The sequence below is a fragment of the Sapajus apella genome, unplaced genomic scaffold, assembly GCF_009761245.1.
Source record: "Sapajus apella isolate SASKATOON/1434 unplaced genomic scaffold, GSC_monkey_1.0 scaffold2, whole genome shotgun sequence".
Taxonomy (NCBI): domain Eukaryota; kingdom Metazoa; phylum Chordata; class Mammalia; order Primates; family Cebidae; genus Sapajus; species Sapajus apella.
The window spans coordinates 19,552,316-19,567,023 of record NW_022436942.1 but is presented as its reverse complement, the minus strand read 5'-3'; the positions used below and the strand labels follow the sequence as shown (position 1 = coordinate 19,567,023).

Genomic DNA, 14,708 nt, shown 5'->3' with positions numbered 1-14,708 from the left:
CATTTTAGAATTTCCTGGATGCTTCCATTCAGGCTGCTCCCTAGGCGACACTTTGCTGTCCTAGTTGTGGAAGAAGGGGTGTCACAGGAAGGGGTGTGAGCATAGTTGGGTGTAGACCCACTGCTGGGAACAGCCCTGCCCATCTCAGATGCTGTTACACCAGCAGCCTTAGTAAAGTCAACATTTGGCAGCATCACATTTCCAACTAAATGCACCACAGAGCTGAGAGGAAGAATCTGGCCTGCGGTTGAGCTGACCCCCTGAGAGAGAATAACTTGATCTGTGACCTTTAGTAAACCAGAATTCCCATCTCTGCCTTGGCTTCCTAATCTGCATAATGGGTTTGAGTTTGTCTGTCCAGATCAGATTAACTGGAGTGAAAGCCAGTGGTAAAGAACAGCACGCTTTGAAGTTGAGGATTGTGAGCCTTGGGCCTCTCAGGAAGATCTTCAGGTTTCTTTATTTGGCTCTTGTGATGAAAACAAAGATCCCAGGAGGTTACAAGGGTTTCATTCCGGGAGAGAGAAAGGGGCCTCCCCGGGATGGTGGAGAGCAGGGGTTCTCCTGGGAGCCTCACTCTCTGTGGCCTCAGCATGAGGTTCACATTGCGGCCTCTGGCTCCTCCAGAGCATTCCTGCTAGCGTCCTTGGGCTGTTGGTGTCCACAGCTCACCTGTGATCAGACATGTGTCCTCCTTGGGGTGCTGGGCTGGGGGCTAGCATGCCTGGTTGACTGAGCTCTTGATGAGTGGGCAGCTCAGAAAACCCTGTGAGCGATACGGTGGGATTGGCGCTAGACCTTATGCAGCTGCCCTATCCCTGTTCCTTGTCCACTACCCTACTCAACAGGCCTGTCTGGGCAGACAGCCCATCAGTTCCCTCCCCGGCCCTGCATCAGTGCCACACAGTGGGCCGTAGGTAGCTGGCTGTGGGGTGCCCTGGAGGGAACCTTCTCAATTTCTACTCTGGGCTGGTTTCCTTATCTGACTTCCTCCCCAAGAGAAGCTGGTATCCCTCCCTTGGCAAACAGATTTGCCTTGCCTCCCAGTCTTCGAGACTCATTGGGCCCCTCAGGGGCAGAGTCCAGGAGGCTAGAAGAGTCCAAAGGGAAATGCTTGTGGGGTAAATGAGTGGGTTTCTCTTGTCCCAGCTTCTGTCCCTTCCTCCCTGCCGTCGCCCTGCTCCACACCCCTGCCGCCTGGATGTCTGGCTGTCACCCTGAAGATGGTTGTTTTGCTCTCTCCCACAAACTAATTATGGGTCCCGAGCTGAGGATGTTGGTGTCTCTCCCCTGGTCCCCTCCCCTCCACCCTGTTCCCTGGTCATCCCCCTCCCCAGGAGACGCCGACTGGCCTGCCCTGGTGTGTGGGATGGCTGGTCCCAGGAACTCACCTGCACAGTGGCTCCTGGCCTGTAATTAGCTCCCCAAGGAGGATGAAGAAGAAAGGCTGCAGCTTTCTCCTGTTTTCACTCTGCCCTCTGGGGTAGCCCTCCCTGCAAACCTCCCATTCTATGCTGTGACTGTGACCCCTGTTGGACCCCTGGTGCTGAGCCTCATGCAGGAGGGGTGCACACAGAGTGAGGAGTTTGACAAGTGAGGGGTGTTCAAGCCAGCGAGGCCAGCCCGCTGGTGCAGGCAGAAGGGGGAGCCTGCCCCAGAGAAAGCTCTGGAAGCAGAAGTAGAATAGAAAGAAGGAAGGAGGCCAGGAAGTGAGCCTGGTTTACATGGGTCCTGGGCCATGTGAGTCAGACCTCCGGTGGAGTCCTGAGAGCCCCTGAGCCCCTCCGAGACCCCGCAGTGTGTGCACATTCTTCTCAACGAGACCAGGGCTGCCGACCCTCCTGCCCCAGGCCCAGTATCATCCCCCTGGATTGGGGTGGGTCATCTCTTTTCCTCCCACCTGAGATGACCTCCCAGGGCCCACCCTCCCCGTTGCCACTGGCCCAGTGGTTTGGGGAGGTCTATGAGGCTCCAATTCCAAGACTGGAGAACTCAATGGTGATAGCCAGAAGAGAAGGGAAGACCCTTGGCCAGCCCCAAGAGCAGCCTGGTTTTCACTACTGCTTTCCCAAAGGGCTATCCATTGATTTGATTCTAGGTGATACCTGGACAAGCTTTTTTTTTTTTTTTTTGTTAATCTGTTATAGTTACGTTTCTATTTGATATGCATTAGGAAACTCCTATAACTAGCACTTTGAATCTGTTCCTTGATCAGTTGTTCAGGATGCAGTGAAATAAGCAAAGTGAGTTAATTGAAATAACTGGTAATAAACAGTAGCACAAGCTGTACATAACCATGGCAGACATTTTGGAAGTGATACACAAAAGACTAAAGTCCTGGAAATTGAGGCCCGGGGGAATCAACAGGCCCAGTAGTCCCTGAGCCAGGAACCAGCCTGCACACTCTCACCCTCACCTCTGACCGGTCTCTCAGGGAACCTCCAGCTACATCCAGCCTTCTACCAGGCTGTCCCTGGACATGGCTGGGTGGTGCAGTCTACCGACCCCAGCCCAGCCCAGCCCTGCCTTTTCTAAGCTGAGCTCCTCTGGTCTGTATTCCCTTCAGCTTGGAGGATGCTGCCACTGTAGAAAGAATGAGGCAGAGTGCAGGAGTGGGGCCCTGGGAACGTGTGTGTTGTAAATGGAGGCCTTGAAGGAAATCGGTTTGCTGAAGTCACTCAGGAGTTTGGACTGTGTGTGAAAGGATGGTCTGGAGGGGCCCTCAGGGGTCTCAGGGTTTCCCTCCCTGCACCATGCTGCATGGGGAAGAAGGAGGTGGCCAGGGAGCCCAGCAAAGTCTCCCTACGCTGCAGGCAGCAAGGTTGCGAAATGGGTCCCCAGGTCCAGCTGGCCAACTTCACTTTTTCCTTCCTCTCTCTTTCTTTTATTTATTTTTTTAGTGTGTGTGTTTTTGAAATCACAACAGGAAATGGGGTAGTGATTTGTCTAGAGGGGAGGCAAAGAAGGGGCAGACAGCAGCCCCTCTGAGTCTGTGATGAACTGGCTGCTGCCGCTGGAAGGGGTGCTATCTCCCCAGTGTGCTGGGCACCCCCAGGCCCTCTCAGCCTCCCACCCTCGCCTGCAGAGCACTTCCAGACTTCATATGTGAAAGCTAACCATGCCCTTCCTTGGCCTTTCTGACCCACTGGATGCCAGGCTGTTTGCGAGGGGGTAGCTCTAGCCACCCTTTTTGGCCTTGGGCCCCCTGCATCCTGGCACTTTTGCTTCCCATTCCTGTTCTGTTTCTTAATCGTTTAACAGCTCACTCTTGCTCCTCCTCTCTCCTGGCCAGGGCCAGCCCTGTGTCTCCCGGCCCAGATCCAGCCCTGTCCTCTCCTCCCCCGCTGTCTCCTTGAAGTTGCCTTTTCACCCAGCCTGCTCTCAGCACTCCCCTCACTGTTTTCAAGCCAGAGGAAGTAACTTAAGCAAGAGATGTATTTTAGAGCCCGGCAAGGATTGCTCAATACAAGGAAGACCCGAAGATGGGCTGAGCAGAATCCAGGCGTCATCCCTGGGATCTAGGTCGAAATGCCTCTTGGGGACCTGAGCCAGGCAGGGGAAGGTAGCAGGACGTAACCTCAGGCTGGAATGACAGGCAGGAGCGGGAAGGGAGCCCAGGGGAAAGAGGTGACACAGCACGGCTAAGCTCCAGACTGGCTGGTGGAAGGAGGAAGAGCCAAAGTTGGGACCCAGCAGGAAATAAGGAGCATGAAGCCATGTCGTTTAGCAGAGCTTCTGCCAGGCTCACCACGAGGTCTCCTTCCCACCTTCGAAGTCCTCAGACTCTCCGCCATCTCCCCAGCCCCCGGGGGAGATCCCTGGGTGGGATTACCAGACAGACTGTCCTCTCCCACTGCCTTGGAGTGTCCCAAGGCCAGAGAGGGAGGATCCTGGCAGTAGAAGAGGGGGGAAAATGAAGTCCCAGCTCTAGAACAAGAGTGAGGACTCAGTATTCAATAAATATTTGTTCAACAGATCAATACATGTGTGTCAGGCGCCGGGGACAGAGACAAAAGGCAGCGCCCTGCCCTTATGGTATTTGTGGTCAAGTGAAGAGGCCATGATCAAAAAAGCTCCAGAGGCCTATGGAGCCTGTAACAGGAAAACTTCCTTTTTTTTTTTTTTCTTGACAGAGTCTCTCTCTTGTTGCCCAGGTTGGAGTGCAGTGGTGCCATCTCGGCTCACTGCAACCTCTGCCTCCTGGGTTCCAGCTATTCTCCTGTCTCAGCCTCCCAAGTAGCTGGGATTACAGGTGCCCGCCACCATGCCCAGCTAATTTTTGTACCTTTTTTTAGTAGAGATAGGGTTTTACCATGTTGGCTAGGCTGGTCTCAAACTCCTGACCTCCGGTGATCTGCCTGCCTCAGCCTCCCAAAGTGCTGGGATTACACATGTGAGCCACCACGCCTGGCCAAAGCTTCCTTCTAATAGGGCAATCTTCCTTCTGGGAGCCTGAGCCAAGTCTTGACAAATAGTAGGTGTTAGCCCCAAATGGCTCACCTGGAGGGCCTGCCCAGAGTCAGGAGGCCACAGGGCTCTGGTTGGAGGCCCAGAGGGTGACTTGGTGGAAAAGGTGGGAAAGGATGGGCTTGGAGAGGGGAGGACATGGTGTGAATGGCAGCCCCCATGTGGGGAGTGTTTATCATGTGGCAGGCCCCGTGCGAAGTGCTGTTAGTGCACCAACCAGTTTTACAGATGAGGAAATCGAGACTCAGAGGTAATAAGTAACTTGTCCATAGCCTCAGTTAGAAGATAATGGAACCAGAATTCAGACTCAGGCTGTGAGTGTCTAGGGCCCAGCTGGGCCCAGGGCAGAGCAGAATGATAGGAGAGCTGGGGAGGCTCCTGGAACAAGGGCCAGAATCTAATGTGCTCGATGGGGATGTGTTAGAGGTCCAGGGACCTCTTTGGGTGTGTATACACTCTTTGGGTATGTAGATGTGTTGGGTGACATTTTCTCAGGGCATATGGCCTTCTTCCTTCCTTCTTATTTCCTTATTTTAGAGCAGGTGACTAGAATCCTGCAGCTGAAGCTAGAGTCTTCTTGGGCATGAGGTGGGGCCCATGTGTTTGGGAAAGCAGCCACTATGTGCGGAAATGGCTCTTGAACAATGGGAGTGATGGAGAAGTTGAGAAAAGCTGGAGTTGTAGTGAATGCAGATGCTGAGCAGTGGGATGGGGTGCAAGGACACCAGGTCTATTCTGGGGCCTGGAACTGAAAGTCCTCTGTGACATCATGGGCAGCTGTGGTCTCTCATCTGACTCCTACAACCCTTCCCTGCTTCCTAGCCTCCCTCTTCACGCTGGAATCCTCCACCCCACTGCCCCTAGACCACCCCCAACTCCTCCCACAACACATCCTCCCTCCCTCCCCTTGGGTTTATTTGAGATTTTCCTGTCCTCAGGATTTGCAGCCTTTGGCCAGAGCCCCTTCAGAAGGTCCACTAAGGTGGGTTGACCCTTAGAAGGTGGGGCCACAAAGGGACAGCTCCCCTCTGGATGGGTGGAGCCAGAATGCTCAGGACCTCTAGGCTGAAACCTAGGACTCCACCTGGACCCCAATTCATATGACAGAGAGGGTTGGCCCAGATACTGCCTATAGGGCAGCCCTGGAGGCAAGGTTCCTCCTCCCAATTTAAGCCCATCTCTCTACCCTGGCCTTGGAGTGGTGGCCACGTGTATGTATGTGTGGTGATTGTGTATGCATGTGTGGGTGTGCGTGCGTGTGTGTGAGGGAGATTGTGTATGCATGTGCGTGTGTGCATGTGTGTGTGATTGTGTATGCATGTGCCTGTGTGTGTGTGTGTGTGTGTGTGTGTGTGTGTGGTGGGGCAGGCAGAGGAATCTCAACTTTAGAAGAGAGGAAAATAATGTGGTGAGGGGGGTTGGATAACAAAGGATTTTTGCTTGCAACTAATAGTCTCCAGCTGCAAAAATACCAAAAGGGAGGCCAGGCAGGCTGGGGACTCCAGTTCTTGCCAACTCCTCACCGGCCTGCTGAGTGGGGCCCTGCCTGGCCTTTGGGGAGGTGGAAGGGAGACCGGCCAAGGGTAAATATCTGAGCGCAGGGATGATCTCTCTGCCTTCCTTCCCAGAACTGGGAGGGAATGCAGGCCACATCCTGGGGCTGAGGAGGCCGATTGTGGAGCTGCACCTGGGATGGGGGCATCAGATCTCTGCAGGTTTTCTTCCTCCTCCCTCTTGCCAAGAGAAGGGCGGATGCGGGGAGCAAGGGAAGGGTATTGCCAGCCCTAGGGCTGGGCAGTGACTCAGGGAAGCCTCAGGAAGTCGGAGAGAAGGGCTGCCGTAGCTGCGCCAGCTGGTGCTGGGAAAACAGCTTTCACTGATAAAGTTCATATACATGCCAGCAGCCCCCAGACTCCTGCTGTGCCCACCAAGTAAAGGGCATGCAGCCCTGTTTGACTTCCAGCCATCCTGCTGGCTGCCAGGGGCTGCAGGCAGGTCCCCTGCTTTGGGACTTCGATTTCCTTTGGAGACAGCCCAGCGGCATTCATTTTAATCTGTTTTCTCTGTGGTTACAGCGTGTGGGGCAAAGAATTTGGTTGCCTTACCCCTGCACTGGGCCCTCTTCCTACAAGGCCTGGGCCTCCCCACACTACTCTTCCCCCTCTGTCCAATCTTGTGAAGATGGGACAGTACTGGGGGCCCAGAGGAAAGAGTGGCTGGGCTTGGGGATGCATGAATACTTACAGGGGCAATACCTCATCCCTGTGGTCTCGTTCTCCAGGCATCGGGATGGGGTTTAGCAGAGAGGACCTGAAGAAACTAGTTTGATGAAGCCCTCAGTTGGCTCCTTCCCCTCCTGTCCTGTGACTCTGAGTCAGTGTCAGGGCCCAGCCAAGTTCCTTAAGGGCTGTGTTCCTGTTGTCCTTGCCCCCACCCGACCCCACTACCCCACTGTTAGGGATCAGCCCCTGAATCCCTGTGGGGAGGAGGGGGAATCAGGGAGGGGTCCAGCAGAGCAGCAAGTCTCACACCTGTAGCTGTGTGGGGGCAGAGTAATCCCTACTGGGTTGAGTTTGGGTAATGGAGGATGAACCCCAAAGCAGGTAGCCCAAAGATTTTTTTTACCCGCTGGGGAAACTGGTTAAGGTGGAGTTCCAGGCAGGGGTCCCGGAAAGTCACTGCTTTAAGATTTTCTCACTTTGCAAGAGGCACCACCTCTGATGGTGGTGGTTGAAGGGGGCAGTGAGTAGATGGAAGCCAGTGGTCCTGGAGAGGAGGCTCCAGAGGAGGCCAGTGGGGGTCCCTGTCCCCAACCTTCCTGCCTCCTTGACTTCCGGCCACCCTTGCCTTGCCTCTCTTTCCTTTGGCCCTTCTTAGCCTCTTCCATCTCCTCCAGAACTGTGCCTGAAACTGAGTCTAGGCCCCTGGGCTCCATCTTCTTCCCTGACTCCCATCCTCTTTAAGCCTCACCTCTTTCTGAGCCATGCCTCAGTTTACCCTCAGGGTCCTTGGATGGCCCGCCTCGTAGACTGTCTCTCCTCCAGCCCTATGACTTAATCCCCACCTCTTCTGACCCTCCCCAGGACATGAGGACATTGAGCAATAAGGACATTATAGGAACAGGGGACTGGGGCTGAGAACAGGAAGTTTGGCGCATGTCACTGGTCCCTAACCTTTTGTTCCCATGGACCTTCCCTTTTGCATCTCTGTAGAGCTCATATTTTGAAATACTTTTCTCTCAAACAGGGTTTATTAATGTGTACCCTGATTTTCCATTTTAAAAATATGTGCCATATGTACAGCCTCCAGTCACTTCCAGGTTAGCACGAGATAACTAGATTTACCATAGAAAGTAGATGAAAGTCCAGCAAAAAGCAAACATGTGTAATGTTTTGGTAGCTTGAGTGCTCTTATCTCAAGTAAAAGCAAAGTAAATGAAAAGTATGTGTATATATATATATATGTGTGTGTGTGTATATATATATAAATATGTGTATATACACATATATTGGACTGAGCTGGTGGACCTATGCTTTCGACCTTTTGGTGGCCCAAGAAGATGGTCCCTGTTAAAGGATGGACTAGAATTGGGAAGCCTTTCAATCAGCCAGCCAGCCAGCATTTATGCAAGGCCTCCAGGATATCTACCCTGAGCTCAGCATGGGGGTGTTTCGAGAGAGGGCGTCCAGAGAAGGTGGGCTTCCAGGTGTGGGTTCTCACTAGCAAAGGGTGGGCATCTCTGTGAGAGGGCCTACCCCACCCCATGGCTCTTTCATTCATACTCTCCAGACGTGGAACAGATGGCCATCGACTGGCTGACAGGCAACTTCTACTTTGTGGATGACATCGATGATAGGATCTTTGTCTGCAACAGAAACGGGGACACATGTGTCACATTGCTAGACCTGGAACTCTACAACCCCAAGGGCATTGCCCTGGACCCTGCCATGGGGTGAGAGTGGCAGGCGGGGTTCTGGTCCTGGAAGGTGGGAGGCTGAGGCTGTAGTGGGAAGGAGGTGCCCAATGTCCAGACTCCATTTAACAGGCATCTTCCCACAGGAAGGTGTTTTTCACTGACTATGGGCAGATCCCAAAGGTGGAACGCTGTGACATGGATGGGCAGAACCGCACCAAGCTCGTTGACAGCAAGATTGTGTTTCCTCACGGCATCACGCTGGACCTGGTCAGCCGCCTCGTCTACTGGGCAGATGCCTACCTGGACTACATCGAGGTGGTGGACTACGAGGGCAAGGGCCGTCAGACCATCATCCAGGGCATCCTGGTGAGGGAGCTACTGTCTGAGGTTTTTGTGGGGGAACCATGATCCAGGGCCTTCTGGTGAGGGGGGAGCCTCTGCAGGGGAACCGTTCTCTGAGTCTCCTGGTAAAGGGCATGATGCCCCAGCCCTCTCTCTAGTGGGGTGGGCATGAATACTTCAGAGAAAGGTCAAGACATGGCTTCCACTGTGATGGGAACATTTAGACACCACTTCTGTTTACTTCCTTTTTCTCATGTGACCCCTATGATAACTCCTAGCTGATGAACAGGGAGGTGGTTCAGTTCCCTTTCAGCAGATGAAAAAAGCACGAACAAAGAGCTTAGGTGATTTGCCTGTGGTTGCAAAGCCGAGTGATAGCCCTGGAACCTGGTCTAGAACCTTGCTGGCTTGGAGATGGCACCTCCATTCTGGGATAATTAGGGTGACCAACCAGCCCAGTTTGCCTAGGACTGTCCCAGTTTTAGCCCTGAAAGTCTGGTAAGCCAGGAAACCCTTACCTTTGTCTTAGGCAAACTAGGACAGTTGGCCACCGCAGATAACCTATGTGGGTAGTCAGGGCTGTTACACGGCTTGCTTGGGACAAGTGTGTCCTCTTAGCCGTCATAACAGGCTAAGAATGTCCTCTGCGGAGAGAGTTTAGAGCCCAACTCTAATTCAGTCTAAAATCATTAAAGCATCTACCGTGTGCCTAACTATGTGAAGGGCAGGGTTGCTGCCCTCAAGGGGTCTGAGTAGAGTGGGTGAGATAAGTCCAAAATCACCATGCTAGACACGGGATAGCAGTGTCACAGAGAACATGTAGAGGAATAAACCATCTCTGGTTAGAAGATTCCAGAAATTCTTCAAAGACATGCTCTGTAAAGGGTGAGTGGGATCTTGGCAAGCAAACATCTTCAGAACAGGTTAGTCCAGCCAGAGGAGACAGGAGTAAAACATGGAGTTAAAAAATACTGGGGCCGGGCACGGGAGCCACACCCGTAACCCCAGCACTTTGGGAGGCTGAGGCAGGAGAATTGCGTGTGCCTCGGAGGTCGAGACCAGTCTGAGCAACATAGGTAAACCCCATCTCTACAAAAAAAATTTTTTTTTAATTAGCCAGGTGTGGTGGCATGCACCTGTAGTCCCAACTACTCAAGAGGCTAAAGCAGGAAGATCACTTAAGCCCAGGAGGTGGAGGCTGCAGTGAGCTGTGATCATGCCACTGCACTCCAGCCTGGGTGACAAAGTGAGGTCCTGTCTCCAAATAAATAAATAAAAATAAAAAACTACAGGATGAATTGGGGAATGCAGGTCACGGAGTTTGGAGGAAGCTGAGGGGATCTCCAGGGCAGTGGGAGGAGCCCTCCGTCCTCTCATGCTGCCCATTCTTGCCCTCCCTTCTCAGATTGAGCACCTGTACGGCCTGACCGTGTTTGAGAACTATCTCTATGCCACCAACTCGGACAATGCCAATGCCCAGCAGAAGACGAGCGTGATCCGTGTGAACCGCTTTAACAGCACCGAGTACCAGGTCGTCACCCGGGTGGACAAGGGCGGTGCCCTCCACATCTACCACCAGCGGCGTCAGCCCCGAGGTGAGCAGGGCTCTGTGGCCCCTCCAAAGCTGGCTTTACCCCATTTGATCCCAATGGCTCTGGGCCCTTGGGATCACAGAGCCTCTATGGGCCCTCCTGTGGTGACTCTGGCTTCTTTCACGTCAGGACTATCCACTCGGGCTACCTGCCCTGGCCCCCCAGCTTCCCCTGCCAGCCCCCATCCACCCACTCAGCCTCCAGATCCCACTCTGTTCCTCCCAGTCCCATTGCCAGTCTGGAGCAGGAGCACCTGGCCATAGGCAACCCTGGGACTCTCCCCTGACTACTGAAGCCCTCTATCCCAGCAAGAGTCTGAAGCCTGGGTTGTGGGGGGCAGAGGATTTCCACCCCTGTGGCTTCCAAATCCTAAAATGGGACAACAGGCACAAAGACCACAGCAATAGGGGGGTATGGTCAGATTCAGGAAGCCTTCTCAAGGCCTGGCACAGGGGCTCTGAGGGGTCCTGACAGCTCTTCACCTTGCCCCCAGTGAGAAGCCATGCCTGTGAAAATGACCAGTATGGGAAGCCGGGTGGCTGCTCTGACATCTGCCTGCTGGCCAACAGCCATAAGGCTCGGACCTGCCGCTGCCGCTCCGGCTTCAGCCTGGGCAGTGACGGGAAGTCATGCAAGAGTGAGTGACAGGGAAGGGGGTGCGTGCCCACTGGGAGGCAGCAGGAGGGTATCCTCAGGTGTCCCCCATAGCCCGACTGCATCTGTCTGACATGCAGGGAGATGACGGAAGTGTCCCAACTGCTAGTGAAGGCAGAGTTGGGACTTGAATCCACATTCGAAAAAAGTACTTTTCTCACTCCCCCACACCGGCTATGCAGAAAACTAATCTGATTCATTCAGCAATTTTTTAGTGAGCAGTGAGCACTCACTACATGTTTGGCACTGTTCTGGCCATCAAGATTCAGCGGTGAACAAGATAGATGTTTTCCCTGGCCTCATGGAGCTTATAGTCTAGTTGGGGAAACAAATAAATGTAACTTTAGGTGGTAATAAGTGGTTATGAAGAAAATAAAGCAGAGAATAGCCAGGCACGGTGGCTCATGCCTGAATCCCAGCACTTTGGGAGGCCAGGGCGGGCAGATCACTTGAGGTCAAGAGTTCAAGACCAGCCTGGCCAACATGGTGAAACCCTGTCTCTACTGAAAATACAAAAATTATCTGGGCGTGGTGGTGTAATCCCAGCTACTTGGGAGCCTGAGGCAGGAGAATTGCTTGAACCTTGGAGACGGAGGTGGCAGTGAGCTGAGATGGTGCCACTGCACTCCAGCCTGGGCGACAGAGCGAGCCTTCAACTCAAAAAATAAAAAATAAATAAATAAGGCAGAGAATAGAGTTAATGAGGACAGCAAGGGCCTCTCTGAGGATGTGGCGTTTGAGCCAAGCTCTCTGTGAAGTGAAGAGGCCATGTAACTCCCTGAGGGAGGAGCACGTCTGGCAGAGGGAATCAACAGTGCAAAGGCCCTGAGGCTGGCGTGAGCGTGGCAGGCCAGAGGGACAGCACGAGGGCCAGCGGGACTGAGTGGTGTGAGGGCAGACAAGGAGGGAGCGGTTGGATTTTATTATAACTGGGATGGGAAGCTCATGGTGATGTTTGAGAATGGAAGTGACTTGATTGGATTCACAGTTGTCTAAAAGTCACGCTGCTGCTGGGTGGGGGACGGGCAGTAGGGAAGTAGCCAGGAGACTTTTTCAGCGTAGTGAGCAAGAAGTGATGTGGTTTACATTAGGATAGTAGCAGAGGAAGTGGTAAGCAGTGATCTGACACCAACATATTTTCAAGGTACTCCTTTTATACCACTGATTTCATGACTGATCAGTGGGCACTTAGCTGAAAACCTGCTATTCTTCTCTCATTTCCTAGTGCAGAGGTCAGACCCCGGGGGTGTTGTGGCCAGGACCCAGTGTCCTACATGTTAGCGTGTATGTGGTCAGTCCATCCGACCCAGAGCCTCACCTCCCTCTTGTCTCCTGACCCATTACAGCTAGAGCATTGCAGCCCCTTGGCTGCTGCCCCTGGGTGGGGATGATGATTGTGTGTGTGTCTGACTGTACCCTGGCTTGTGCCTGCCCTAGAGCCGGAGCATGAGCTGTTCCTCGTGTATGGCAAGGGCCGGCCAGGCATCATCCGGGGCATGGATATGGGGGCCAAGGTCCCGGATGAGCACATGATCCCCATTGAAAACCTCATGAACCCCCGAGCCTTGGACTTCCACGCTGAGACCGGCTTCATCTACTTTGCTGACACCACCAGCTACCTCATTGGTCGCCAGAAGATCGATGGCACTGAGCGGGAGACCATCCTAAAGGACGGTACGGGCTCCTAGGGACATGGCCCATATGGATGGAAGCAGGCGGGGCCCCAGGCATCTGTTCCTCGGTGCCCTCTCAGCATGGACGGTCCCCTGCTGACCGGCTGGCTGCACTGGTTGGCATGGAGATGAGGGGATAGACAGATTGACCCCTGTGTGACCCCCTTCTTGGCTAAGCCAAAGAGGCAGGAGGATAGATGGGTTAGGCAGCATGGGCTGTCCTTGCCAGCCCTTGGGGAAAACTCAGGGTCTCTTTGCCATTGGCTCAGAGCCCTGGAGCTGTACGCAGCACACAGTCAGGAGAGAACCGAGGTTGTGAATTGGAGACGGCCTGCCAGATCAAAACAGGGCACACCTACATGTGTGTGTAACACAGGGTCTGTGCAGCTGACCTTACAGCCACCAAAAGTGACATGCTAACGTGTCCTAAGAAAATTGTTTAGTGAATTGCATACGGGTCTTCCGTCTGAGCTGCTTGGGCAGGCTCACAGTGCATTGTCTTTTTAATGTCTGCGTGAAGGATTCTGAGCTGTACGAGTTCTGCCCCAAATCTGCACTTGGGCCCCAGGATCAGGCCACCTCCCCATCAGTCTGGCGGGTGCCAGTTACAACCTTTGCCCCTCACCCCATCCCCCACTGCAGCTCAGAGATCAGCAGTCAGCAATCATATCATAAGATTTTGGGAAAATCAAAAGTAACTCATCAGGAAAAGATTGGGGTTCCCTATACCAAGAAAACTGCTAAAGGACACTTGGAGTGAAGTGCTTGGCTAAGTGAAAGATCACTTCCTAATTTATTAATTTTGTTAGTTCAGTATTTTTAGGCCTAGAATGTGACGTCACACTTGCACCCAGAGCCATGTGTCTGTTGCTTCAGCTCTCCACCCAGGCACAGGCCAGACGCCCTTACGCAAGAGCCCGCATCAGCCATGTAGTTTACCGTCTGCCATGTGTGGTTTTGAGAGGCTGGCCCCAGTACAAATGGCAGCACACAGGGCCTTCCCCTACTCCTCTTCCAGCCTCCTGTCCCTGCCCCGACCTGCCTGTCTAGAGCCCCAGAGGGTCCCTGCACTCCCTATGTAGCCCAGGCTGCTCAAAGGTACCTGAGTCCTAGAAGGCCAGAGGCAGGCAGCTTTGAACTTCCTTTGAAGCTGTTCATCACCAGCCCCTCTCCCCCCGCAGGCATTCACAATGTGGAGGGTGTGGCCGTGGACTGGATGGGGGACAATCTGTACTGGACGGATGATGGGCCCAAGAAGACAATCAGCGTGGCCAGGCTGGAGAAAGCTGCTCAGACCCGCAAGACTTTAATTGAGGGCAAAATGACACACCCCAGGGCCATTGTGGTGGATCCACTCAATGGGTGAGTCCTCCCAGGCCTTGGGGTGGGCGGAGCCAGGAATGTGTGAGCCTCAGAGAACTGGAAGATGAGATGGACAGGGAAGCAGGGGAAGGCAGCCAAGGCGGAACGCTTTAGCAGGAATGGGAGGCTGCAAGGGGAGAAGGCGTCCCTGTCTTCAAGGAAATGGGAGTGATTCCTTAAACACAGAAAGAAATCTGATCCTGTCACTCCCAGCTCAGCGTTCTACCAGCTCCCCTTACCCTGAGAATGAGGCCCACGTTCCTTGTCAGGCCTGCACAGCCCCACAGCGTCTGCCTGGCCCTTGTTTGACCCATCCGCATCTCGCTTCCCACACTTGAAGTTCTGTCCCCACTGCCTGCTGTCTGTTCCTCAGGCAAGCACCCCAGCTTCTCCTGCCTCAGGGCTTTTGCTCTTGGAGTTCCTCAGCCTGGAACTCCCAGATATTCGTAGGACTGGCTCCTTTGCTACATCAAGTCTCACTCATGCCGCCTCCTCAGGGTGGCCTTCTCCATCACTCTCCTGACATTCACCCCCATCTACAGCCTGGTCACTCTCCACCCCATCACCCTGCTTTATTTCCCTTTTAGCCTTTGTTGCTCTCCATGTAACCTCGATTGACTTGTTTCTTGTGGGATGGGAGCTCCATGGGAGCAGGAGTTGACTGCCTTGGTCTCCACTGTATTCCTGAACGCCAAAACTGTG

General features: G+C 53.6%; 1 protein-coding gene across 1 annotated transcript in view; it reads left to right on the top strand.

Moving 5' to 3' along the window:
• LRP1 (LDL receptor related protein 1) overlaps positions 1–14,708 on the top strand; it is an 86,081-nt gene that overhangs the window by 17,585 nt on the left and 53,788 nt on the right. Inside the window, exons 7-12 of the mRNA XM_032290007.1 lie at positions 8,257–8,419; positions 8,527–8,749; positions 10,131–10,320; positions 10,811–10,954; positions 12,409–12,645; positions 13,826–14,006. Of these exons, the coding sequence (XP_032145898.1) occupies positions 8,257–8,419; positions 8,527–8,749; positions 10,131–10,320; positions 10,811–10,954; positions 12,409–12,645; positions 13,826–14,006 (1,138 nt within the window). The remainder of the gene's footprint in view (positions 1–8,256; positions 8,420–8,526; positions 8,750–10,130; positions 10,321–10,810; positions 10,955–12,408; positions 12,646–13,825; positions 14,007–14,708) is intronic.